We start from the raw sequence: 27,023 nt of genomic DNA, 5'->3' as shown, positions 1-27,023 counted from the left end.
ATAGCACTGACAGGTGCAAATAACCTCCCCAAAGATCCGAGTTGCCCTAATGCCACCAAATGGGAGCGCGAAGCTCCACGGAGTAGTTCGATAGTCAGGAAGCACCGCAGAATGCAGCACTGACAAAGGCGGCGGGAGCGCGAAAACTCCACAGACTGAGGCTCAGCTGATAGTCGGGTGAGCTGTCAAACTGCCGATCTGAGCACTGGGGACAGCCAGGAAGCCGCTAGCTCAGGAACGCTGGGCAGAAAGCAGTCAATAAAGGGAGAAAGCGGCCAGAGGCTCCAAGTTCGAGCAGATCAAGTCCGAAGAGCAAGTCCAACAGGAAAACCAGCCAGGAGCCGAACGAAGGGAGGAGGAGGGAAGGACCTCCAAACGAAGCAGGAAGCAACAAAATGGCCACCGCTGCTCAAATGGCGCAAAAAAACAGCGAAAAAGGCAGCCGGAGATCCAAAGCCGCCAGTAGGCAGAGAAGGGAGCCAAACGATCCCTCACACGCCTCCAAGGAATAACCCCCAAGGGAATCACCCTGAATGGAGGAAAAACTCTTCCTTCAAGCAGCAGTCAGTGACAGTCCCGGCTACAAGCTAAATTTAACTCACAGTACAGTCCAAAGGCAACCAGAATCCAAGGGAAAAGGCAGGAAAACGTAGTCAAACAAGCCAGATAGTAAATACCAGAAATCCAAGTCAGAGAACTCAATTGTAGAAAAATAGAGAGAGAGCTAGAGACCCACACCCCAGTCCAGACTGAAGGACTGAGTCAAAAGCTGGCTTGCCCGGCAACAAGGGTGGGACTAAGAATTATTGGCAGTCTCAGTCCTTCAATCTGATTGGGCGAGTACTACCCACACTGGCTGCTGTCTCCACTCTCAATGGAGAATAGGTAATCTAACTTCTGGAGATGGATGAAAATACTGCTGTGGCTAATTTGAGAAAGCTGATTTATACGGTGGTGTTTAAAAGTTCATGAATCTTTTTGAATGTTCAATATTTCTACATAAATATGACCTGAAACACTCTACACACAAGTGCTGAAACTAAATATTTTTGTTCACTACTTTTTTATTGCAGCTTTTGGTTTGATTACTATTTTATGTATATAACTTATCATAGTATAAAATGTCAAAATGTCATTTGCATTCAGTGGCAGTGTCTTCTAATTTTAATATAGAAAGCTAAAAGCTTACAATTGTTTTTGTTAAACATATCTTATTAATCAGGTTATAAAACTTTACATAGTAAAAGTTTTGCTGTCTACAGTAGTAGTCTCCTGGCTATTATCCATTGCAATGGATATTAACTTCTGTCTTTGCTTATAGTCTCCATCTATTTGGAATCATTTATTTTATTTATGTATGTATTTATATCCCACCTTATATTGTTTTTATAAATAACAATGATATTTATTAAAATTGTTTGCTACCCATTTCACCATGAAGTGAACATACTACTTCCTATTTTTCTCACAACCCTATGAGATGGGTTTGGCTATGAGTAACTTTCCCAATGTCACTCAGCCAGCTTTCATGCTTAAGGAGAAACTAATTTCTCCCAGTTTCTAATTTGGTGTCTTAACCATAAGACTAACTGGCTCTCAAAGAGTAATATATACCCATATTTTTTGAACTATAAGACACACTTTCCCCCCCAAAAAAGATGGTGAAAACCTGGGTGCGTCTTATAGTCTGAATGTAGCCCTGCCCACCTGCCGACCCCCACCCTTTGGCCTCTGCCTCCCAGCAATTTATCTCCTTGCAGCAAGCAGCAAACAGTCCATTTCAGCTTCAGCACAGCCTAATTAGCACAAGCAGTTGATTTTCCATTGGATTGGCCTCCTGACCCTCAGCTGTTTCAGGCTGCAGGGATTGCCATAGCCTATTGCTGGAGGGCCTCCTGCAAGCAGGCAAATTGCTGTGACACAGATTTTTTTTTTCTTGTGCTAATCAGGCTGAAAATGAAACTAAAGCAGGCTGCTTGCTGCAAGGCAAATTGCTGGGAGGCAGAGGCAGAGTTATTGTGAGTGTTTTATGAGTCTTATTTTCTTCTTTGTGTCCTTTTGTTATAAAATTTCTGTCTAGAATCAACAATTAGCTGGAATTTAAAAAGCATTTCACTAACTTAATTAAAATGTTACCTGAAGGAAAATAAGAGGAAAAAAGCTTTACATCTAACAAATTGCATGCTGAATAACTTACTGATTCTGATTACAATACCAAACTATTAAAAAAACACCCTTAAAACAGTTCCAAACTGGTAAAATTTCATATTATTTCCCATATCCATGCACTAGCGTATATCTTGTTTTCCTCCCCCAAAAAGGCAGGTGCATCTTATAGTCCGGAGCGTGTTATACTCTGAAAAATATGGTACTTGTTTCCAACCACTCCAGCAGACAATCTTTTCCCAAGACCTCACAAACTCTCTGCGTGACAATCCTCACTGAGGCCTGAAAGATATCTTTGGCAAATAATATTTGCCACTATTCACTACTGAATTAATAGTCGCTACTATCGCAAACAACTGAGTAAAACACTGTCCACTAAAATCAACAGAAACTTGAATTAGCTCTCCTTGTATATCACAACTGCAGCCAGTGAATTTCATTATGGATTGGTCTCTTTTTTGATTTTTGCAAGAATGAGGGCAACAGTCTTCTAATGTTATTTTAAAACTTAAATGTTAACTCTTAATAAAATCAATATTGCATTGCTTTGGTGATATGCCTGTAAATTTTAGTTCGTTGCTACTGATTGACGCATTTGTGCAGTTCTCACTTTGATACAATGCAGCACAAAAACTAATCTGAAAAGTGTTAAGTAGAAGTTTCTTCACAAAACTTCCTTTTATATCTTCCATCAAAGTTATTGATTATAGTTGGGGAGTGTCTTCAGCATTTCAACATCATAAGAGAGGAGCAACTTCAACAATTTTTATATTGGGAGTTGGGATGTGGAGCATGGTGCTTTTAAGGATAAACAAATGCTTACCCTTAACACATGTTCTCTGAAATTAGCATTACAAATTTTAATTTTATGCAATGTTTTATGTGTATCTTATGACATGCTATTCTCTTTAAAAAGTATTAAGTGAATTTATATCCAATGAATTACACAAAAATAATTCATTCAAATACATTGTCTTGCTACAATAATGGAGGACCATGAAATTTGTTCCTCAGCAATTAGCACAACAGGAAGCTTTGATTTCTTGAAATTAAATAGCTAGAGCTATTCTTTCCACAATACTCTGATTAATTGAAGTGAATATTGTGCATGGCCTTGGATCCAGAAAGCCTATGAAAAAGCTTTGAACTTGAGTGTCTTTCTCCTCCGCTTGACCCTTAACCTTGTGATTTTCTAACAATATCAAGCTAGCTATTAGAGTAGGATGACGGAGAAAGGAATACCACTTGAGTTATCCTTAAAGACATTTTTTTAGAAAATCAAAAAGGAAGATATTCAAACATACAGTCACATGGCTGGCACTGCAGTACTTTATTTAAATGCTACAACAGATGAAGTATCAAGTAATATTTTTGATCAGGCAATGCATTAAGGAATAAAGTATGACTTAATTACGTGTCTTATTCTTGCTACATTTATAGTTCATTCAAGATTCTAATTTTATCTGTGTTTAGTTACAGCATCTACATCACCATGCAAGGATTAACAATTCTCAGCTCTTAAGAATTGAACCCCAAATCATGTCCATAAATAATTGTTCAAATAGACTGGAATCTTTTGCTACTAGGAGTAAATAATGGAGTACTGAATTTACACATAAAAATTGTGACTAAAATACATTGCTCATATTGGCTTAGCAATCTTTGTGGAAAGACTTCTTCCAAGCTGTTTCGGAAACATTTGAAAATGTGGCTTGCCCACAGTGTTGATATAAATAAATTCAAGTCATTATTGACTGGTGTCAGTGACACTGGCTAGAACAGTCCGGACACAATCTGTTTTTCACACATTAATTCTCATGGCAACATGTGAACAATTAAGGAGATGCAAAATATAGTAAGTCAGTTCTAAGCAGAAATTAAAATTGAATTTAGATTACAAAAGTCAACTGCTGAAATATTAGTCGCTCCATAAAGAATATAACAAAACATTATCTAATTAAAAATAATGATTAAAATCATTTTAAAGGCATGAAATATAGAACCAAAAAGATTTCTAGCTGGATACAGTCCTTTCACATAAATACATCTTGGGTTTTTTGACTTGAACCATATCACATATTGTATTTACTTTTTTCCTCTCACAATGCACTGCAGTCAAAATATTCCAATACTGCACAAAGTAACTTTTTTGTAGATTATTTATATAAAAAAATAAAAAGTTTGAAACATTCAAAATGATGATCACTTTTAAAAAATTACATTTAAAAATATATTTTAAGATGACATTCCCTGGACCTTTTTATTCCATTTACTGAGATCCAGACTGAATGCTTTAAGGCAAGTTGTCAGGCTGGTATCAGGATGATAATTTTTCAGACGAGTAAGATAGCAGAGTAGAGCTGTGTAATTGTGATAAGTCAGTGAACTGGCTTCTCATGTACACTAACAGAACCATCTTCCATGCCAAAGTAAACCCGCTCTGCCATATTGATGAACAGTCCTGTTTCCACCACTCCTAAAACAGAAAAGCTCAATTACTTTTAATTATTACTAAAATACTACACATTAACTAATATATTTTAAGAATGATATAAATTCAAATGAGATGAAATATACTGAAAGGTTCAAAAATGAAAATTCTATATTAAAACACTACATACCATACTTTTTGGAGTATAAGACGCACTTTTTCCCCCTTAAAAGAGGGTGGAAATGTTGGTACGTCTTATACACCCAATGCAGCCATTTTTGGTCTCCCAAAGCCCGGTCCCACGCATCCCATTTTTGTGAAAAACGGGCCCATTTTTTGCAAAAACAGAGCGTGCAGAGGCTTTGGGAGGCTTGCAGAGTGCTCCTGTGGGCTGGGGAGGGCAAAAATACAGTTTTTGTGAAAAATGAGCCTGTTTTTAACAAAAACAGGGTGCACAGACTTTGGGAGGCCTATGGAGTGCTCCTGGAGGCCGGGGAGGCCAAAAACGGTTTTTTCCTTGCTTAGTTCTTCGAAATCTTATACACCAGTGCATTTTATAATCCAAAAAATATGATATACCAGGGCAACATTTCTCAACCTCAACAATTAAGTTGTATAGACTTCAACTCCAAGAATTCCAGGCTTTTGGCACCTTGACGTTGCTGAATTTGAGAAGTACTACACCAGGGGAACTTCTTTTCTACTGCCTTGGGTGTTCAACAGTGAGAAGGGGAAGAGGAGTCAAGACAATACATTTTCTCTATTTCAATAGGGTGCATCGTGAGATCATTTAGGAGCAAAAGCAAAGTTGACATTTGCCCTCCATCCCTTTTTTCTCTATATGTATCTCGCTAATTTTTTGACAGGAAAAAAGAAGCAAAAGAAAGCCTAAAACTATGAGCAAGAGAAGCCAGGCAAGGCAGTTGCGAAGATTTCTGATGTCTATTTGAAAATCATTTTATGTTATTTTGGTGAAACAATACTGCCACCCGCAGATGCAGTAATGTTCATAAATCCTTTATTAACATGCCTCCCATTTTTACTTATAATTTGAAAAAAAAAATCACTTTTTATCTATCAGCTTGGTATAGGTTTTACAGAACTAACCCAAAAGAATAAATTTAATCTTTGAAAGTTTCAATTTTGCTCCAATCTTAAGACATTGAACAAATAAGGAGTTTGCTTTTGAAAGTACTACAATAATTCAGAGACCTACAAAGTAATCCTTTACACTATTAAAATCAAATGATGTATGAAGGCTACCTGGTATCATCTTGATTGCTACATTCACTTCATTCCAATTATGAATTTGATCAAATTTCCAGTCCAATAAAAAATTCCCATTGTCTGTCACCACAGGACCCTAACAGGTAAAAAGTAAAAATATTATGCACAAGAACTTTTATTTTGAGCTATAAATCCTATCAGACACATCTAAAGTGACCTGCATGTGACTATTTATCTAGAGGGCTAATCTGCAAAAGTTATACGCAGATTTGTTAATGTAGCGCAGGGGTATCGAACTCGTATCGTCATGTGACATATCGGAACTTTTTTCCCCTTTGCTAAACCAGGCATGGGTGTGGCCAATGTGTAACGCATCCGGCCGCGAGTTTGACAGCCCTAATGTAACATAACTCCTAGGCAAAAAATAAGAGATTGAAAAGCAAACACACAGAACCTCTTTGCTTTCCTCTTTGCTTATCAGAGTAACAGAGTAGGAAAGGGCTCTGGAGGTCTTCTAATCCAACACCCTGATCAAGCAGGAAACCCTATACCATTCTGGACATTTGGCTGTCCAATTCCTTTTTAAAAACCAACAGTGATGGAGCATCCACAATTTCTGGAGGCGAGCCGTTCTATTGGTTAATTGTTCTCACTGACAGGAAATTTCTCCTGGGTTCTAGGTTGCTTCTCTCCTTGATTAGTTTCCATCTATTGTTTCTTGTCCTATCTTCAGGTGCTTTGGAAACCCTCTTTTCTTGTGGTAGCCCCTCAAATATTGGAACATTGCTATCATGACACCGCTAGTCCTTTCTTTCACTAGATTAGACATACCCAATTCCACAACTGTTCTTTATATGTCCTTTCGGCACCAGAGAACTTGTTTATCTATTTATCCAGGCCTTTCAACAATTTTAGTATTTATATTTTTGAATGACAGTAATATTCTATTACTGCCTATTTACATTAGAGTGTGATTTTATATTTTAATTTTTAAATTATGTCTGGTTTTATTTAGATTATATTTTACTGTGTCTCACCGTTAGCTTCCTAAAGAATTGGCTATTGCACAAATTAAACATTTCAAAAATAAAATATCTGAAGGGCACTGAGCTGGCATAGGCTAGTTAAAATTATTCCTAAACTAAAATTCTTGAACTTGGACAAGTTACAATAGGGTTTTGGTCCTTCAAGAGAATCAACTTTACTTTTTATAGTAGTGGTGTTCCTGCATGATATATTTTGAAGAGAATATAGCGCTTGCTAGGAATACTACTGTTGCCCAGTTTTCTGTCTTTATTTTCAAAACAGTCAAGATGCTATAATATCTCTTCCTGAAAATGGAAAGGAGGTGGGAAATACTGTCTTGGTCTGAGCCCTTTGAAATGTGCTAGAGAAGCCATCTAGGACAAGTACAGTATTTTAAGTCCATCTCAAGATTTACAATAAGTGAAAAAACTAGAAGAACAAATATACTAGTCCAGCTGATATGTGGCAAAACTCAATAAAGGAAGATTTATGCAAGTATAGATAGCTTCAAACTTTTCCCTGTTTGGCCTATCCTGAACCTCTGCAAAGCTAGTAATCTATTAATAGCAAAGGTTTAGTTGTCCACCCACTCTGAAAAGGAAAAAAAATCAGTAATTCTTTCTATACACAACATCATATAGATTATCAACTTCTTAAATGTATACATACAGCTTTATTGACAGCCATCCTCAACTCTGTAACACCTCCAAATTTATTGGTCAGAAGCTTAGTGATTGGCACATAGGCCATTGGGATGACTTCAATAGGAATCCCCTTCTTCCACTGTTCTCCAAGGTTTTTAGACTTTTTTCTACAAGAATATGGGTTAAAGGAGGATATACATTAATATTATGATAGTAATAACAGCAGGAATCTGCAAACAAGCTTCAACTTGCTGAGATATCTTGACTCTACTTCTGAAAGCCAGAACAGATTGCCTTTAAACAGTACCAGCAAACAGAAAGACAAATGGTCAACAGATGATATACAATTTCAGATTTCTGCATTTGACTATAAGACAGCGCTGATTATAACCAACATCTGAGTTGTTTTGAAAAGATGAGCAATTCATTATATAGCGGAGTTTTGAGGAAACACAGAAGAGTAAACAAAACAACATGTCAGCATAAAAACATTTTACATACATAATAAATATGCATGCTTTTATATTCACTACGTTAATATAGTCCTTCACTTACGACCACTCATTTAGCAACCACCTGAAGTTCCGATGGCACTTCCAATATACAACCAATCCTCGCACTTATAACCTCTGCAGGATCACAATCTGAGCACTTGGCAACTACCTCTCACTTACAACAGTTGTAGCATCCTGCAATCATGATTGCCATCTGTGATCTTCCCAGATAGCTTCCAACAAGCAAACTCAATGGGGAAGCCGAAAGGGAAAATTGCAAATCACAGTCACTTGATGTCTCACTTAATGATCAAGACAAAAAAGGGTTTTAAAATTGGGTCCAGTTATGTGATACCTTGCTTAATAACTGCACTGCTTAGCAATTTTCTAGTCCAATTGTGATTATAAGTCGAGTAACTACCTGTAAATGAGATATAATATATACATGTATTTGTGGAGTTACACATAATCTCAGGTACTTTTAGAGATCACTGGCTTCATCCTAGATAGGGACCAGTTCAGATGCATGTATCCAGACATGTCTGACATGGCCTAATTGAGAAGAAAACCAATGGAGTATTGCCACCTGGTGGTTCTTCTTCTTCTTGTGCCATATCAGTCATCGGACGTTGGCGATCATGTTGGCAATCCTATTTTTATCAGCAGCCGCACGAAAAATTGCTGCTGAGTTTTGTCCAAACCAGTCCCTTAGATTTTGAAGCCATGATGTTCTTCTGCCTGGACCTTGTTTGCCTTCAATCTTTCCTTGGAGGATTAAATGAAGTAATCCGGGTGTCCCATGTCCAAAATATTCTAACTTCCGCTTTTTAATGGTTTTGATGATTTTCCTTGGCTTTCCCAGGCGGCTTATCATCTCCTCCTTTCTGATTTTGTCAACCCAGCTTATACGTAAGAGCCGTCTGTAAATCCACATTTCAAATGCTTCTAGTCTCTTCAAGTGGCTTTCTGTTAGAGACCAACTCTCTACTCCATAGAGCAGGATAGAAAAGATGTAACATCTGACAAGATTCATTTTCAGTCTTAGGCTCATGTCATGACTGCAGAAGAAGCATTTTGAAGAATGCTGTTCAAGCTTTCTCTATCCTTGTCTTTACTTCAGTGGTCATGTCCCAGCTTTCATGTAAATTAGAACCAAGATATGTGATCCTTTCAACTTTTTCTAGTGGTATTCCTTCCAAATTTATCGGTGGTAAATTAATGAGTTGTTTGCTGATGACCATGATGTTGGTTTTTGAGGTGTTAAGCTTCAAGCCGTATTTTTCAGATATTTCTGTGACTGTTGACGAGGAGCTGAAGGTGTTCATGCTTACTGGTGAGCAGAACTGTATTATCAGCATATCTTAAATTGTTGATCCAAACACTTTTTACTTTGAGGCCAGTATCAATGTTTTCCAATGCTTCATTGAAAATTGACTCAGAGTAGATATTAAACAACAGCAGAGACATGAATACAGCCCTGTCTGACCCCTCTTTGTACTTCTGCATCATCTGAATATTTTTGGCTTAATCTCACATTTGCTACCTAATGCCAATATAGATTCTTTATGATTCAGATGACTTTGTCATCTAGTCCCATTTGTTTCAGTCCATTTGTAATAGTTTGTTGTGTCTTATTTTATCAAATGCTTTTTCAAAATAAATGAAGCACATGTAAACACTGTGATTGACATCTCTACAACTTGAATGCTAAATAGGGCATCTCTTATATCAAGATTGTTTCTGAAACCAAATTGCGTGTTGCTTAGATGCTCTTCAATTTTGTTGTATATTCTTGTGTGAATTATTCTCAGGAATATTTTCAGGGTGGTTATAGAAAGTAAAAATATCGCATAGGATATACCCTATGTAAAAATAAGAGAATTTTACATCCAAATCAGTGGTGGGTTTCTATCAGTTCGTGGCAGCGGCGGGAGGCTCCACCCACCCACCCGGATGTCATCATGGAAGCTCTGTATTATTCTGCATGCGCAGAAGCACCCATTGGCGAGCAAAGCGAGAGCACGTGCACTCAACAGTTCCAAACCGGTAGTGAAGGTAAGTGGATCCCACTACTGATCCAAATTGTGTTAAAACATCATACATGGGGACATGACATAATGCAACATTTCAACCCACAACAGTTTAAGTAAAACTAGACTGGATATATCATTCTGATATAAATTAATATGAAAATCGTTATGAATAATACCTCCCTTTCTGTAGCTTCTTAAAGGGGAAACCACAACAAGGAGCACTAAATCATTTTACCTGTAATCAGCAATAACTATGAAGCTTTTTGCACAACCAGCCACTATCTTCTCCTGCGTCAGGCATCCCCTGAAAAATAAAAGAACAGCTTGCAAGCCTACACAAACTAATCAGTAGGTTAAAACTAAATTTAAATCCAAGCATATTTTATTTTCCTTTATCCACAAGTCATATTAATTCATCATAGAATTCACAAAAAAAGAAATCACCATCACTGTAACCAAATAAGAATAGATTGCATGTATAACAGGATTAGTACACAAACATGCCTCATCCAAATAGGTGACCTCAGTAAAAGAAAAGATAATACTTACAAACATAAACATATTTCCACTTAAATTCTGCTGAAGTCAATAGGAGTTACTGAGCTGTGCACATGTGACACATATTTCTGTAATATGTGACCTTTTTCCTACATTTATTCTAATTCTTAATTTTTAAAGATGAACACTGAAAATTGTGTGAGATAATTATCTTCATAAAATAAAATCCATGCAAATATTTCTGTAAATCTTTTCTCATTTTAAAGCAAAATAACTTTTAATACTACTTTCTCTCCCATAGCAGCTGAAAGAAATGCTTCAAATTGCTATTTTATATATGACATTTTAGAACTTTGTGTGTAACATCAGGACAAAAACACTGATATTTGCAGAAGTTTTATTGGGAGGTGGCAAAACTAGGTTGCATTTTCCAACTATTTGTCTTATTTCTAAATCTGCAGGAAAGGGTTGTCAACACACACTGGAATCCATTGGTTTTGATGTCTACCTCATTTCAGAAAAGATCTGATCAATAATCCAGTAAGAGCCACAGCTCAGCAGTAGAACATTCAGCCCTTACATTAATATCTCCTAACTTTAATTATATACTCTATATATTCCTCAAGCAAATGTTACAGTTTACCTTCAGCAATTTAATAATGAGACATTTAATTTATAAAACTACAAATTTTATCCTTAAGATCAAAACCAATATATACTCCTGGAGATCTACCGAGATTTTATCTGGTTGATAATATCTACTTATCTATCTTGTATTTTTATCAATGAATACAGAAATAGAAATTATTCTTACCCTCCTCCTTTGATAAGACTGAGATCCGAGTCAACTTCATCAGCTCCGTCAATGGCAACATTCAACTACACACACAAAAAAAAACAATTTGTAATACATCCACAAAACACATCTACTATAAGATCTTTGCAGATCTTTCAATTAGGCAGCCCTTTAGATCTGCTTGTCAAAGATTTAAAAAAAAGCAAGTGGCTGCTTTAAAAGTCTTCTGGCTGCAGATGTCATTCAATCAATCAGTCAATTAATAAGTTTATTCATTCTATATGGGTGCCCATCTCACTTTCAAATGACTCTAGGTGGCTTAAATTAAAAAAACCCTAAAAAACAAAATACACAATATATATATAAAAAAAATAGAAACACATAGTAGCCAGGCATAATTTTGTTGAATGATTTGTCAGTAGTTCTAGAGTATTAGCTATACCAATTGAGAACCAGGCTCAAGAACTTCTAAGAGGAATGGTAAAAGCAGAAGTACGTATTATGGCAGGCAACAATATGAGAAATAAACTAGATTAAAATACTTGATATTTAAAGAGCAGGCAGTTAGGAAGACCTCTTTATATGGTTCTAAAATAAAAATAATAGGTTCCAGGGAATCTCCCCGGGACGTTTTTTTTTTTACAAAGGTACATTGTGAAATTGTTTCATTGGTACATATCTGCTTGGAAAGTGTTGACATCCATGAAAAGCTTCCAATGATGACCTTATCTACCCTATCATATGCTGTGACTAGAATTCCTATAATATCCAGCCAACAGAACCAAAGGGCAATTTTGAGAAATATATGTCTAGAGGGCATCCCAATTAAGATGACCACTCCAATACACAAACTAAGGAAAAACTATCCTCCAAGTACTTTAAGTCATTAACATAGAAACAGATATACTCATCACACTATTCCCTTTTGAAGTAACATTAGCAAAGCATAAAAAAGAGTTAGTAGTAATACACAAAGTAAATCAAATAGGGTTTTTTTAACAACATCTGTTTAGTTTACACTAACATTCACTATAACTTTATAACTAGCAAACTATCCATGCTTCTATTACATTCTTATATCAAATCATCTATTGGAAATGATGTTTCTGAAGATATGAAGATTTAGAATTTATTTATTGTTCAATCTTTGGTCAGCTTCTGGTCATCCAAGATGTACAAAACAGAAGATGGGTTGGGCACTTCCAGGAAACTCTTAATCAGCCAAACCCCCTCTCTATATACAATTTTAATGACGAGTGTACCCTGTAAGCACTTCAGGTAAATACTGATGAAATTACAATTGAAGAAATAAAAATGGTGATTAGAAGCCTTAAAAACAATCAGAGAGCTGGTTTAGATGAGATAACCTCTTAAATCATGGTGGCAGGCTGTGATGAAAGAACTGGCAACAATGTTTAATAAATATTGGCAAGGTGGTGTAATTTTTTTTTTTTTTAATTTGATTTATATGCCGCCCTTCTCCGAAGACTCAGGGCGGCTTACAATGTGCTCAGCAATAGCCTTCATCCTTTTGTATATTTATACAAAGTCAGCTTATTGCCCCCACAACTGGGTCCTCAATTTACCTACCTTAGAAAGGATGGAAGGCTGAGTCAACCTTGAGCCTTGGCGAGATTCGAACCCTGCAGTAATTGCAGGCAGCTGGTCTTAATAACCAGCTTAATAACAGAGTGCCTTAAACCCCTGTACAGGGTACCTTAAACCCCTGTACTACCAAGGCTAATTCCAGAGGATTGGTGAAAATAATATTAAGCAGATCAAAGGAGACATTAGACCTATAATATCTCTAAATCTGTGGCATAGAACTGATGTAAAAAAGAATTATGATATCAAGGCGAGAAAGTATGTGCATTCACATATACACACACACATACATTATTTATTGATAATTCCTTATTGGTTGGATATGACTATTACAATGAACCAGATTTTTTGAAAAAAAATTAGGGATCAAATATATTGTGTTGTTAAATTATATTCTCTATGTTTGGGATTATCCATTTATGAAAATCTTTGAATAAATTGTGGCTGAATTAAAGCCATTAGGGAGATAATGTACTCCCAAAAGATATTTATTTATGTACAAATTGGTAAATGTTGGTTGAATTATGGGGTGAGGGAAAACAAGTGACTTTTGAATTAGTTTTGTTCTGACACAGAGTCAAGGTTTTAAATACTCTGCTATTTTCTTCCTTCGTGTTGATGATTAAATCCACACTAAAATCACCTGAGAATTGGACAATGAAACAAAGAATCTACGAATATCCAACCAACCTACCTCAGGATGTCTGTCTAAGTCACTTAAGGTTAAGCCATTCTGCAGAATCAACTGCCGTGCCTACAGGGAAATAAAAGGCAATATTATTTCTCCATATTGATATGTGTTTCAAACGTCTTATTTTTATTCCTATTTTTTGTTGTATATATCTTGTCATAGTCTACAGCCAATAAAGAGATTCACTCATAGAATCAAAGACAATAAAACTGCATATATAGGCATGGGAACACACATATGCACTAGTTTTCATAAAGAAATAGATTGCTGGGGCAATTACATTCAATAATCTCCAACTTCTCCTAAATTTTAAGTCCTTCAAAGACCCATCCATATAGATCAAGAGTGTCAAACTGGTGGCCTGTGGGCCGGATGCATCACGTGCAGACCACACCCACCCTGGCTCTGCAAAGGCAAAAAGTCACATGATGCGATCAAGTTTGACACCCTTGATATAGATTGACTGATCTGTATGTGATCTATCTGAGGTTTGAGTTTGGGAGACAGAGATGGTAAATGCTGATCCAAGAGTCCAGCAGCCTCTCTTAATTTTTTCAATTAAGTTTGACTAGGGCCTCCAACTTTGGGATTTCCCTTTCTTTTCAGTACTCTATAAATTTTCCTTTCTGACCCACTGCAGACGCAATATGGTTAAGGAGAATGGGAATGTACTAAGAGTGTGTATGCAACACAGAGAGAGCTAAGGACAAAGAAAGAAAATGGATTGGATGGCTAGGCAAGACTTAGATCTTAGGTCTGCTCAAAACTCAGTCTCCATTAATTCAATGCAACTTACAAATCTGAACTGGAATTTCCAAGATGTGAACTGCAAGTGATCTACTAATGGTCAATAAATTGTTAAAAGAAAGAATTTACCTGAAAAGAGGTAGGTATACAAACTATGTTGAGATTCTCTTTTTTGACTCTCTCAGCTGTAGGAGAAAAATTACTAGATTTACTAAAGATTTAAACCATTAACAACAATCCATATTAACAGATCTCTGCTCAAACGTCTCCATTTAAAAATGCTCAGTAACAGACTTCATTATTTATTTATATCCTACTATATTGGCTACATCAGACAAGATGCCCTGGTCAACAGCTAGAATAATGATACATAAGCATACATAAAACACTTTCAAACAAATACTGAGGCAGTATCGGGTTATTTGAGATACAAAGAGACCTGCTGAATTTAAAATAGCAGCAAGGGTTATAATGTACATTTTCTTTCTTTTTTTTTTGAAAAAAACTTTTAATTTTTAAGCAAAACTTAAAACAACCATCATCCATTACAATTACAGAAAGTGTATCGATCGGTTACAAATCTTTTGTGCTTAATTCCATATCCATATTCTCATTTACCAATTATTTAACAATGGCTTATCTCCCATAAAAAAAAACCCCGCTTTATATATTTTATTATTACATCCATTTCATATTTCATTTCCATGCTTTATTATCTAGCCATTGGTAAAATAAGTCCCATATCAAATAATATTGTTTATCTTCCTGTTCTCTAATTTCAAATGTCAATTTGCTCATTTCAGCACATTCCAAAATTTTCTTGATAACATCACCATTAGTAGGTATCTTCTCTCCTTTCCAGTTTTTAGCAAATACAATTCTAGCCGCTGTTAAGACATTCACAATTAAGTATCTCAATTCTCTGTTATATGTTTCTGGTACAATCCCTAATAAAAATATCTCTGGTTTAAAATCAATGTTTCTTTATCATTTTTCCCAACCATGTGTGGATTTTAAATGTACATTTTCTCATTGTCTCTCTCTCTCTTCCCCCCCCACTCCCCCCCCCCACTCTCTCTCTCTCTCTCTCTCACACACACACACGTCTTTCTCAGTTGAACTGTCAGGCACTAGGTAGAATCCACCATCCCTGGTAGCTGTAGATGGAATTGAGGATTTTTGTGGGCTCAGGTCCACAAAAATCTCCTTTGCTTGCTTCAGGTGATTCTTCTCCTTTGATTCCTTAAGGAACCATTTCTTTCTTACCTACCTCCCCAAAGAGAACTTTTAGACAAGATTCCTGGTGTTTGTCCTCTGATGTCCCTATCTCACATTGTAATTGGCCCTACATGTCTTATCATTAGGAAGAACCTCAAAATAGCTCTATTTTGGTAGGTCTTTGAGCTCTGGGGTGGTCTGTGCACATATCTAGTTTCCTCTTTCCTTTTTCTGTTAATTTTATTCTTATTGCTGAGTGTTATATGGGATCCATTGTTAAATAAATAAAACAATGATAATGGGGAAAACTTATCTAATGTAATCATAAAGACAACATAAATGGAAATTATTATTTAATTTCAGAAACCACTGAAAAAATCTGAAATAAACTTTTTTCTTATACTTAGAAATATTTTTTCAATTATCAATGCAACATTTTGTCAAAATTAATATAATCAAATATTTTATCAGGAAGTTGGCTCTCTGGGCCCTCTATTCCTGTAAACTCATACTACAGATAGTGCTTGGGATATGATAGCAATTAGGCCTAGGGTTGCCAATGTTAGCATGCAGTTGTAAAATGTGATGTGATATGTCCACATCATTGGGAGTCCCAGGTAAGGAGCGTCTTGATGCCATGGGCAAGGGGGAGGTCAGAGAAGGGCCTGTGCAGGCTGCATAATCAGGGGAGGATCTGAGAAGGCTGGAGCTGATCATACACAAGTCATGGGAGACTGGGGGAGAGCCTGGGAAGACCGGCACAGGCAATATGCAGGCAGAGGAGGGGGGTGCTGCAAGCAACTTGCAATCTTTACTGTAGCTTCCCCATTGACTTAGTTGTGGGAAACCAGTACAGAAGGATGCAAATGACGGTCATGTGACCAATAGTTCCCTGCAATATTGTAATTGCAACCTGGACATCTGCACACTTGGATCACAATAATGTGGCGGCAGAGATACTACAATGGCCAGAACTTTTAATGTATCTGATCTAATATTCTTACTTAAAATTTTTGAAATGAAAAAAATTCTCCCACAATCCTGTAAGTTACTATAATGACAGCCATCACATTATACTTCCTCAAAGTTTACATAAATGTGAATGAATAGGTAATTCTCAACACGATATACATTAATGGCAGCCTGACCATTACCATTGTATGCCATAAGGTTCATAAAATGGGTTGGCAATATCATTGATCCGATTTTCTTTTTGGGGTTACTAAACAGCCACAGCAGTTTGCTGAAAACAGGAAGTGCTGGATTTCAGCAAAATTATTGTAAAAGAGTCAACATAACTGCAGGACACTGCAAACGGCTGTAAATGGGACTATGATTTGATGAGTGTCCAAAATCTGGTCACAAGACTGCAATTGAATCCATCCATACATCAGAACTCTAAATCTGGTCATAATTCAGGTCAGTTGTTAACTTCGAACAGTCACTAAGCAACTGGTTTTAAGTCAAGGACGACCTGTACATTTAAACTACAGTATTATACTGTATGCCCCAACATGGTGGTGCCGGCCTGAGTCGCTGTCAGGACGGGCAGCATTTTTGGGGTTTCGGGGTCTCCTGGGGCTGTCAGGACCATCGGCAGCCCCACCCCCGCCTGGAAGAGTTTCCCCTCAACTCGTTGAGGGCTTTTTTGCCCTCCGAAATGCTTGGGTGAGGGGAAGGCAAAGAAGAACGCCACGGGAGGCTGCAGGACGCCACGAGGCGCCCCGTGAAGAGGATTAGGAAAATCGGCTGCAGCAATGCCGGCTTCTTCCCCGCTCGCTGGTCGGCGGCTGTCAGAACAGCGGTGACGATGTGGCAGGACCAATGGTGCCGACGGTGGACTGAGGGCAGTCTGGCACTGGCGGTGGAGTTGCGGAGTTGCGGCGGCAATGGCGGCCGCTGCACAGCGATTGGGAGGGGATGTTTAGCTGGATAAAGATGGCTGCGAAAAAGGGTGAGGTGGAAGTTGTTGGACGTTCGATGCTGGCGGAGAGGCGAAGTGGAGGTTGCCAACGGAGGCATGATATGGCTGAAATGACGAGAGGGGATGGAAAGATCTGGAGTTGGAGAGTCCGGTGGATGGCTCTGGGATGGGGCCTCCATGGGTGGCCTCTCCTCCCCCTACTCCCCTTCTTTCTGGCCCTGTTATCAGCCTGGGAGTCAGCCTTCCTCTACCCCTCCCCCTCTCCTCTCCCTTGTGTATACATCTATCCTCCTACGGAATTACTGGGCAACCACTGGGCAGCTTTATTTGTACCCCGCTTCAAATCAAATCATATTAAATCTAATTGAATCATTCCATCGAAACTTCCGGCAGATGGGGACTTGGACAGTATTTTGTGGACCCTGAGGGAAGTTGGCTGTTTGAACCATCTTTTACCAGAAGGGATGATACCATTAAATTCCTTGCCTTTGGACATCTGGCCGGCCACTGTGAGAGGGTGGCTGGGAAAAACTTTTCTCCAGCTGACTGGGGAGGGGATTCCGGGTTGCTGCTTATATAAAGACCTTCTGTCCTAGGACTCTGTTGGACCCTACCAAACTGCCTTCCCATTCTGATCTTACTTGATGTACTCGGCGGCGGAGCTATGTGCACTGCGAGACTCCCCCCTCTCGCAGGTTTGGCCCTCCACTCTATCGAGGGCCTACTTTAATGACGGGCTTTGGAACCCCGAGAGGTGGCATGGTGCGAGAAGGGGGTTGAGGGGTTTTTTAGCTAAATTTTTAATTAAAATTTTAAGGGGACCTGGGAAGAAGGGAGGGGGTTGTAAAAGTGGACCCGGGGGGGGGTTCAGATAGCAACTGAGCGGGGTGATGGGTCGATTGGCTGCAACAGAGGGATCGTGAAAGGAAATTTAACCGGGGAGCAGGGGGATGATAGGAAGGGCTGTGTAATTGAAACAATGAGTGGGAGGGGCAGGTATGACGGGCGCAGGGGGCCATATCATGTGCTGGGGCACACGCTGTTTACGAGCAATTACGCACCCCGGCCCCCAATGCGCGACTAGTGTCCTGGGTTGTGCAGAGTCTCAGACCCAGGGTCCGCGGCTGATGTTGTGTAATGCCAGGTTGGTCGTTAATAAAGCCCCCCACATTTGTGATCTTATTTTAGAGGGGGGTGCGGACCTGGCAGGTATTACGGAGACCTGGTTGGGCCAAGAGGGGGGGTTCCCCTCATTGAAATGTGCCCACCAGGTTTCCGTACATTTCATCAGCCAAGGGCCAGGGGAGGGGTGGGGGAGTGGCGGTGATTATTAGGGAGAGTCTTTGTCCGAGGGAGACCACTGTTCCTCAGATAGCCGGATGTGAGTCCCTCTTTGTGAAGTGGGGCCGTGGGGTGCAGATGGGTTTGCTGACTACGTACCTGGCTCCCTGCCACGTGGCAGTGACCCTGCCCAAGCTACTCGACGTCATTGCCGGGGTGGAGGTTGATACCCCCAGACTTATTGTCATGGGGGATTTCAACCTTCCGTCTGTGGGTGAGGCGTCAGAGGTGGCTCGGGAGTTCATGGCTTCCATGACGGCCATGGACCTGACCCAGTTAGTTCAAGGCCCAACTCACATAGGGGGACACACTCTGGACCTGATTTTTGTCTCTGGTCAGTGGTTGAATGATCTTGGTAGAGGGACCTAGACATCAAACCCTTGTCATGGACAGATCATTCGCTCCTTCACTTAGACTTTCCTACCGCTTTCCCCCGCCGCAGGGAGACGGAACCGATCAAATGGTTCCATCCCAGGCGCCTGATGGACCCTGAAAGGTTCCTGACGGAGCTTGGGCCATTTCCTGAGACTCTGGCACACGACTCGACTGAAGAGCTGGTGGCCGCCTGGGAGAGTGCGGCCGCCAGAGCTTTGGACCGCGTCGTGCCTTTGCGGCCTCTGACCCGATGCCAATCTCAATTGGCTCCTTGGTTCTCTGAGGAGCTGAGAGAGATGAAGCGTCGGAAAAGATGCCTAGAGAGCATTTGGAGGACTAGTCAATCCGATTCCGACCGGACACAGGTGAGGTCTTATATCAAGACCTACCTAGTGGCAATAAAAGCGGCGAAATCTAACCATTTTTCCGCTCTTATCGCAACTGCAGAGAACCGCCCAGCCGCCCTGTTTAGGGTGACCCACTCCCTTCTTCGGGGGAGAGTGCGGGAAGATCCCTTGCAGGGCCGCGCTGAGGATTTTGTGCAATTCTTGCATGATAAAGTCGCTCGGATTCGGGATGGCTTGGACTCTGATTGGATGAGTCCAGGGGAGGAGACAAGGGCAAGTCTTGAGAATATTATCTGGGAGGAGTTTGATCCTGTGGCTCCCGAGGATGTGGACAGGGTTCTGGGTAGGATTAGTGCCGCCACATGTTTATTGGACCCGTGTCCCTCCTGGTTGGTACTGGCCTCCCGAGAGGTTACACGAGGCTGGCTCCAGGGGATTATAACTGCTTCTCTGAGTGAGGGTGCCTTTCCCGCCGCCTTGAAAGAGGCGGTGGTGAGGCCCCTCCTCAAGAAGCCTTCCCTGGACCCAGCTGAATTAGCTAACTACCGTCCGGTCTCCAACCTTCGTTTTGTGGTGAAGGTTGTTGAGAGTGTGGTGGCACAACTGCCCGGGCACCTGGATGACGCTATCTATCTAGACCCGTGCCAGTCGGGCTTCAGGCAGGGGCACAGCACAGAAACAGCATTGGTCGCGTTGGTGGATGATCTCTGGAGGGCTCGGGACAGGGGTTGCTCCTCTGCCCTAGTCCTATTAGATCTCTCAGCGGCTTTTGATACCATCGACCATGGTATCATGCTGCAGCGGTTGAGAGGGTTAGGAATAGGGGGCACCGTTCTGCGGTGGTTCTCCTCCTTCCTCTCCAACCGCTCGCAGTTCGTGTTGGCAGGGGGGCAGAGATCAACCTCGAGGCGTCTCGCATGGGGAGTGCCACAAGGGTCGGTCCTCTCGCCCCTTCTGTTCAACATTTATGTGAAGCCGCTGGGTGAGATCATCCGTGGTTTTGGGGTGAAGTGTCATCTGTACGCTGACAACACTCAGCTGTACATCTCCACCCCAGACCACCCCAACGATGCCCTTGATGTGATGTCTCGCTGCCTGGAGGCCGTGCGGGTCTGCATGGGGAGGAACAGGCTCAGACTCAACCCGTCCAAGACCAAGTGGCTGTGGCTGCCGGCGTCCCGATATAGTCAGGAGGTGCCATCGCTGACTATTGGGGGTGAATCTTTGCCCCCCCCAGAGAGGGCTCGCAATCTGAGTGTCCTCCTGGACGCACGGCTGTCTTTAGAAGAGCATATGAGGGGCGTGGCCGGGGGGCCTTTTATCAGGTTTGCCTGATCCGCCAGCTGCAGCCCTTTCTGGACCGGGACGCCTTGCGCACGGTCACTCATGCCCTTGTCACCTCCCGGCTGGACTATTGTAATGCTCTCTACATGGGGCTCCCCTTGAAGAGCACTCGGGGGTTCCAACTGGTCCAGAATGCGGCCGCGCGGGTGATTATGGGCGCAACTCGTTGTGCCCGTGTGACACCCCTCCTGCGCGAGCTGCACTAGCTCCCAGTGGTCTTCCGGGTGCGATTCAAGGTGCTGGTTACCACCTTTAAAGCGCTCCATGGCATAGGACCTGGGTACCTTCGAGACCGACTTCTGCCACCAGTAGCCTCCCACCGGCCAGTCCGCTCCCACAGGGTCTCCTCAGGGTGCCATCGCCCAAGTTATGTCGGCTGGTGACACCCAGGGGGAGGGCCTTCTCTGTGGGAGCCCCAGCCCTGTGGAATGAACTGCCCCCGGAAATACGTAAGATCTCTGACCTCCGGGTGTTTCGCTGCGCATTGAAGACCCTGTTGTTCCGCCAGGCTGGGCTATCAACATAATAATTTTAAATTGGGGTATTTTAAATTTTTGGGGTTTTAAAACAGCCAAATCTATTTAATTATTTTAATTTTTAATCATTGTTGTGTCTTGTGTTTTTAAATTGGCTGTACACCGCCCTGAGTCCTTCGGGAGAAGGGCGGCATAGAAATAAAATTATTATTATTATTATTATACAACTGAAGAGTAATTAACAATTACTCTAAAACTTGTAACAATTTGGAGACTTGTTTTTGTATACATATCAGTTATAAAGAATTAATGGAAAGTGGGGCCCAGAATTTTTCATTTCAGTTTGTGTCATGTGTAGGAATTGATTGATAGATTATTTAAAAGGATTTTTAAACTGGAATGATTCTAGAATTCAATCTGGCTTTTGTTCACTACAGTATTAAGAGCAATAACTATCCCATGCAGTAATAATCCAATAAAGATCCAAGGAATAACAGTTGAAGACTGCAAATGTTCACTACTTACATGCAGTCATGTATGAAGAACACTATAAGTATGATTTAAACAGCAGTGTAGTGCAGTAGTTGTGGATTGTATCCATCTACCCTCCACCAAGTATGCTTACCTCTGAGCTACTCATTCACAGTGTAACAACTTCACAGGGTTGTTGCTGTGGAGAAAAACACCTGAAAGAAGGAGCACTATGTATATTGCCTTGAATGAAAGGCAGGATAGAAGTCTATTTAATAAAATATACACAGAAAAGTTTACTATTCTGGGATCATCTTCAAGAATTCCTTCAGAGCAGGTAGCCCAACAGTTTGAGTAAGCAGAACAATACAGGTAAACTTCGACTTACAACAGTTCATTTAGTGACCATTTAAAGTTACAATGGCCCTGAAAAATGTGACTTATAACAATTTTTTTATAGTTGTAACCTATGCAGCATCCCCATGGTCATGTGCTCAGTCAGATGCTTGATTATTGCTGTTTCCCAAGGTCATGTGCTCAGCTTTTACAACTTTCTGACAAGCAAAGTCAATGGGGAAGCCAGATTCACTTAACAATTGGGTTGATAGTTTATCAACTGCAGCAATTCACTTAACAATTGTGGAAAGCTCATAAAATGGAGCCAAACTCACTTAACAACAGAAATTTTGGGTTCACTGTGGTTGTAAGTTGAGGACCACCTGTAAATACTTATGGCAAAAAAAGAATAGCAGTAATACATACCCAATTTATGTACAGCATGAACAATTGTAGATCCACTTCCAATTCCAAGGACATGATTAGTCTACAAAGGAGCATAAATATTTGCTTTTGTAAATCAGTACAGAAATTGTACTATCCGATTACTAAACAGCATAATGAGATACTCTTTTCTTTTAAGTAATTTTAGTCTGGCTTCTAAAGGAGACAAAAGCATATTTCATACAGGCATATAAAACAAGAATGGTTCTGTATAAAACCTAATTCTTCTTCTGTGAACATTCAGGAGGCCAAAAAAAGAATAAACACCAAACCCAAATTTTGCTAAGGTAAAATAATATCTGTACAGTTGATTAATATAATTGGCTACTAGTTAACCTAATATGTATAGTAGTTTGTCAGATAACTGTGTGTGCCATAACATTTTCAAACCACTGTTTTTCATAATTGTGCTTTGTATGTTAAAAATTATATATTGCCTGAAAAAATCAACATGAGAAGAGTTTGATCAGTAAGTTATTACTCAGTAAATATGCACAGAATGAAATAAGAATACAGTAAAATATTTAATTTGCAAGGATAGTAACCCAAATTACAACTCCAGAAAGATGTACGGGTCATTTTTAGAGCAAATGGAACCATCTAACTAATAATATGGATCGAACTCCATCAGAGAGTAAGAACTACAAAATCCAATTCCAATGATGAAAGTACTGCTGAGAATCGCAGCGTAGGAGGAGACCTTTGCCGTTGATCTGTTCAGAAGTCTTCAACCAACTTCAGAACAAGTGGCAGTTTCGATACCCATAAAATCTGTAAAAAAGCCGCACGCATTTTTGTCAGGGAGAAAACTAATTGCGTTCGTCTATAAACGTAAGAATACAAATTTTATAACACCTAAAAATATTTGGTAAAGGAGAAAGTTCCAAAAACAATAGTGAAGAAACGTACTTCCTTGCAAAATCAGCTCCCTACCTGCACGTGATTGTTTACCGCTGCCCAGGCGGCCAGCTTTTTGGCTTCTTCGGTCATATTGTTCCTCCCGTGGCTGCTTCTCAACAGCCTCGGGTTTAGCAAGCGCTCTTTCTGCAGAACTCTCGACTCGACCCTTCCTTCCGCTGTCAGCGTCCTATAGAGAAAAGTGAGAGGCTCCGTACTGCGCCGCATGACGCTGACCCCGCCCGGCCGCCGCCGCCTCTCTCTCCCCCTTGGGCTTCACCTTGGCTCTTGCAATTGCCCCGAACCACCACCCCGGGACAGTTCGCGATTAAGGCTGCCTGGCAAACGCTTACTTCCTCTAGGCGCAATGTGAGATTTAGACTACCACTTATAGAATTGAGCGCACGTAGTGCGATCCGCATGAGATACACACACACATACACGCACACCGCCCGCCCAGAAAGACTGCATCCCAGCATTCAGCTGTTTTGAACGCAAAAACAGGAGATGCATTTTAGTCACATTGTGCTGCTACATGGTTAATAATTTATTCAAACAATAATGTGTTCATGCACTTTTTAAATACCTTTTTGCCAGACATTAATATCAAACGTCGCTTCATGTCCGACACCTCTCCGGTTAAATATCGTCAATAATTGGGGTTTGAGTAGATCTCTACATCCGTGCAAATCTAACCTCTAAAATCCTTCTCTCTTCGGTTGCGATTTCTGTGATCGGAAATTATTTCTATAAGAAGAAAAACTGTTGTACATATATGGTCCATATGGGCAGAACTTTCTTTCAAATTCGGAGGAGGGACTGAATTTCCAGTAATGAAATGAAATGGAATGAAATGTCCTTTAAATACACAAGAATATAAATTCATGTGGTCCCTAGAAGTGGACAGCGGTTTGATGGCACATAATTTGTATTCCCTTCTCACATTAGTTCTGGAGTAATGTATTGCATTTTCACTCTTAAGATATAACTTCTGTGTGTGTGTGTGTGTGTGTGCAAACGACTGTATATTTCATATGGCCAAATTACTATTTTTATTTTTTTTTGAGGGCGGCACAATTCACTCATGTTTATTCATCAAAGATACTGGGTGTAAAACGTTTTGAACCATGGGAGCGGAATGCACCACTAGATACAAAGGCCAACACTGTTGCTATGATTCAAATAGTAGGCAGCAAGGTTGTTTTTAACCTCTTAAGGCGTTTCGGTGTTTCACAGGTGCAAATTCAATCCACAGTCACCTCTATTAAAAAAACTATAGACTCGGCATCTGGAAGAGCGTCATAGTCCTAACACTGGGTGGAACCACTGCAGGCAGCAATTGAGAGGGGGGGGGATCCGGGTTCCCCACAAGAAGACCCCCTTGCAAATAAGCTCCAAAGACAAATAAAATTAAGGCATCTGTAAAAAAAAAATAATAATCAGCGAACAAAGTTTTAACTGCAGGAAACAACCGATGCATTTAAATGTATCCCCTGGGAATTTCCCAACTCGTTCTGTTGTGCGTCCAGATCAGGTCTGGTTGACCTCGGATCCTCTTTCCTATGTAGAATTAGAATGTCTATAAAGATAAATATATGAATATTTCTTATTTCGTCCCGGCCAAAAATGAAAGAACGGTTAAATGTTACATCGAGGACATTTTTACCTTCTGTAACCCCATATGGCGGTTTGACAGCCGCTGCTTCTCTAAGGTCTCCCCTCCCCCCCAGCGCTCAGCTCTGGAGAATACCGTCAACACTCAAAATCGGCCACGTAGAAAGCATCGGCCTTGCCCAATCAGGAGGGGAAGGAAAAGAGCAACAACCAATCCCTGCATTCCACCAGCTACCTCCACGTTCTCCAATCAAGAGCGGAAGTCAATGGCAAATGTAGGGTTGTGGTTTAATCCAATCATGGAAACCTTGGAGACCTGAGCCTTTTTATTGGCGGGCAAAAGCCAGAAAGCGTCGTTTCCATTGGTTCTGTTTACATGCAGACAACTATCATGTGTTCATCCCTTTTCTTTCAAACAGAAAGCAACCCCTCCTAGATCCGGATAGATAAAACAGCAAAAACCTGTTACTAAAGTCAAGCAAACTAGGTTGTGTACAAGCGCGCCGTTACGTGGCTAACAAGGGGCGGGGTTGGTAAACTATAAGCAAGTTAGGTTGCCGTTTGCGCGTGCGTACTTAATCTCTCTGCGGAAGGAAGGAGATTGAATCTTCCTCTGTGGCCATTGGAAGGAGCTACCTGGAGCCAGGTTGGAGTTTATGCCATAACGACGTCTTTGAGGCGAGTGGAGGGAGGGCCCCTCCATGCCAGGGCCGCGAGGCCCAAGCGTTCGGCCTGCTCCTTCCGCTGCCATCCTTTCTAACGTCGCCGCCGCCCTGGTGCTCTTGTGGCTTTTTTTGCTGCTTTGCGTCCCTCTAAGGGAGGCGGCGGCGTTTTCGGAGGGTGATGGCCGGCCCGGATTAGGACTCAGTGGCGCTGCAGCCGCGGCGCTTCCGTTAGTAGGTGATGTGACTGTGGAAGACGATGAGGCCAGTGGCGTGGCCCAGGCCGCATCCTCCGCGGAACAGGAGGAAGAAGCAATGGAAGCTCCCACCCAAAGCGGTAGTTTCAGGTGAGGTGGGAAAGAATTGGGGGGGAGGGGGGTTATGTGTGTCTTTTATAGCAGGGGTCTCCAACCTTGGCAACTTCAAGACTTGTGGACTTCAACTCCCAGAATTCCTCAGCCAGCTGAGCTGGCTGAGGAATTCTGGGAGTTGAAGTCCACAAGTCTTGAAGTTGCCAAGGTTGGAGACCCCTGTTTTATAGGTTGCTGTATCTTGTTCTGCGGCTCCCTCTAGCCCGCCTTTCCCAACCAGTTGCTTTCTAATGACGAATCTGTTAATTCTCAAATCGGGAAGCTGTCATGTGGGCTCAGAGATGTGGGAGGTGTTGCCAACAATATTTTCGGAGAACCAGGGTCTTTCTCTAGATACACAAATGCTTTGCATGATGCCCAACGCTAGCATCCCAGTACAGGATTTGCAGTAAGTAAAATGCCCTTTGAGCTGCTCCTTAAACCATTTAACATTCATGTAGGGTCACTAATATAGCTATTCCTTCTGCAATATATTGTCTGTACATAGAGAAAATTGGAGTGGAATGCATTTTTATTTGCTGTTTTACTCGACATTCACTTTTTATTCATAATAACTGCTTTCCTATACGTCAAACTGAGTATTTTTCTTACTATTGGTCAGCTTTTTGGATATGCAGGCTAGCAGGTAGAAAAGTGCTATGGCTAATAATTACAAGGATGTGATTTGCAGTGAATGAATTTTCTGGTTTCCTGAGATTTTATAATTTCCTTCCTTCCCTCCCTCCCTCCCTCTCTAAAGTGCCAATTTAGATGAAATGATCTGTATCTGTTATACAAGACACTGGATCCAAACAGAAATCTATTCTTATTATCCTGTGAAAATTTATTTTGGAGCAAGAACTATT

The 27,023-nt window shown here is 40.7% G+C and overlaps 2 protein-coding genes across 7 annotated transcripts in view; one reads left to right on the top strand and one right to left on the bottom strand.

Annotated features, from left to right (window-relative positions):
- Positions 1-3,477: 3,477 nt before the first annotated feature.
- RPIA (ribose 5-phosphate isomerase A) lies at positions 3,478-25,413 on the bottom strand. Of its 4 annotated transcripts, XM_087892256.1 has the most exons (12): positions 25,198-25,410; positions 24,791-24,950; positions 24,118-24,278; positions 23,568-23,721; positions 22,617-22,677; positions 14,488-14,543; positions 13,615-13,674; positions 11,334-11,398; positions 10,257-10,325; positions 7,520-7,661; positions 5,861-5,960; positions 3,478-4,642 (listed from the first exon to the last, which is right to left on the bottom strand). In XM_087892256.1, exons 4-12 carry the CDS (start codon positions 23,622-23,624, stop codon positions 4,545-4,547), a joined length of 708 nt encoding a protein of 235 aa, XP_087748382.1. In that variant the 5' UTR covers positions 23,625-23,721; positions 24,118-24,278; positions 24,791-24,950; positions 25,198-25,410; the 3' UTR covers positions 3,478-4,544. The 4 variants fall into 4 exon arrangements, with proteins under 4 accessions (XP_087748382.1, XP_034272004.1, XP_087748381.1 ...); XM_034416113.3 differs by lacking the exon at positions 24,791-24,950 and having other exon boundaries at positions 25,198-25,413; XM_087892255.1 differs by having other exon boundaries at positions 24,118-25,386.
- EIF2AK3 (eukaryotic translation initiation factor 2 alpha kinase 3) overlaps positions 25,394-27,023 on the top strand; it is a 42,688-nt gene continuing 41,058 nt past the window's right edge. For 2 of the 3 annotated variants that reach the window (XM_034416109.3, XM_034416108.3), the window contains exon 1: positions 25,394-26,154. In XM_034416109.3, coding sequence (XP_034272000.1) covers positions 25,847-26,154 — 308 coding nt within the window. In that variant the 5' untranslated portion in view covers positions 25,394-25,846. The remainder of the gene's footprint in view (positions 26,155-27,023) is intronic. The other variant, XM_087892254.1, reaches the window with a different exon arrangement.

Source organism: Pantherophis guttatus, chromosome 4 (assembly GCF_059756535.1).
Source record: "Pantherophis guttatus breed Tessera chromosome 4, ASM5975653v1, whole genome shotgun sequence".
Lineage (NCBI taxonomy): Eukaryota > Metazoa > Chordata > Lepidosauria > Squamata > Colubridae > Pantherophis > Pantherophis guttatus.
The sequence above is the reverse complement of the archived record's forward strand: the minus strand, read 5'-3'. Positions and strand labels throughout refer to the sequence as shown.

Excerpts from the sequence above, each read along its gene's own strand:
- RPIA (XM_034416110.2), bottom strand. The coding sequence starts at position 23,759 with ATGCGGCGCAGTACGGAGCCTCTCACTTTTCTCTATAGGACGCTGACA. Across the intron at positions 5,961-7,519 it reads GGATGGCTGTCAATAAAGCT|GGTCCTGTGGTGACAGACAA; the intron begins GTATGTATACAT and ends TTTACCTGTTAG. Across the intron at positions 4,643-5,860 it reads AGCAATCAAGATGATACCAG|GAGTGGTGGAAACAGGACTG; the intron begins GTAGCCTTCATA and ends TTTCTGTTTTAG.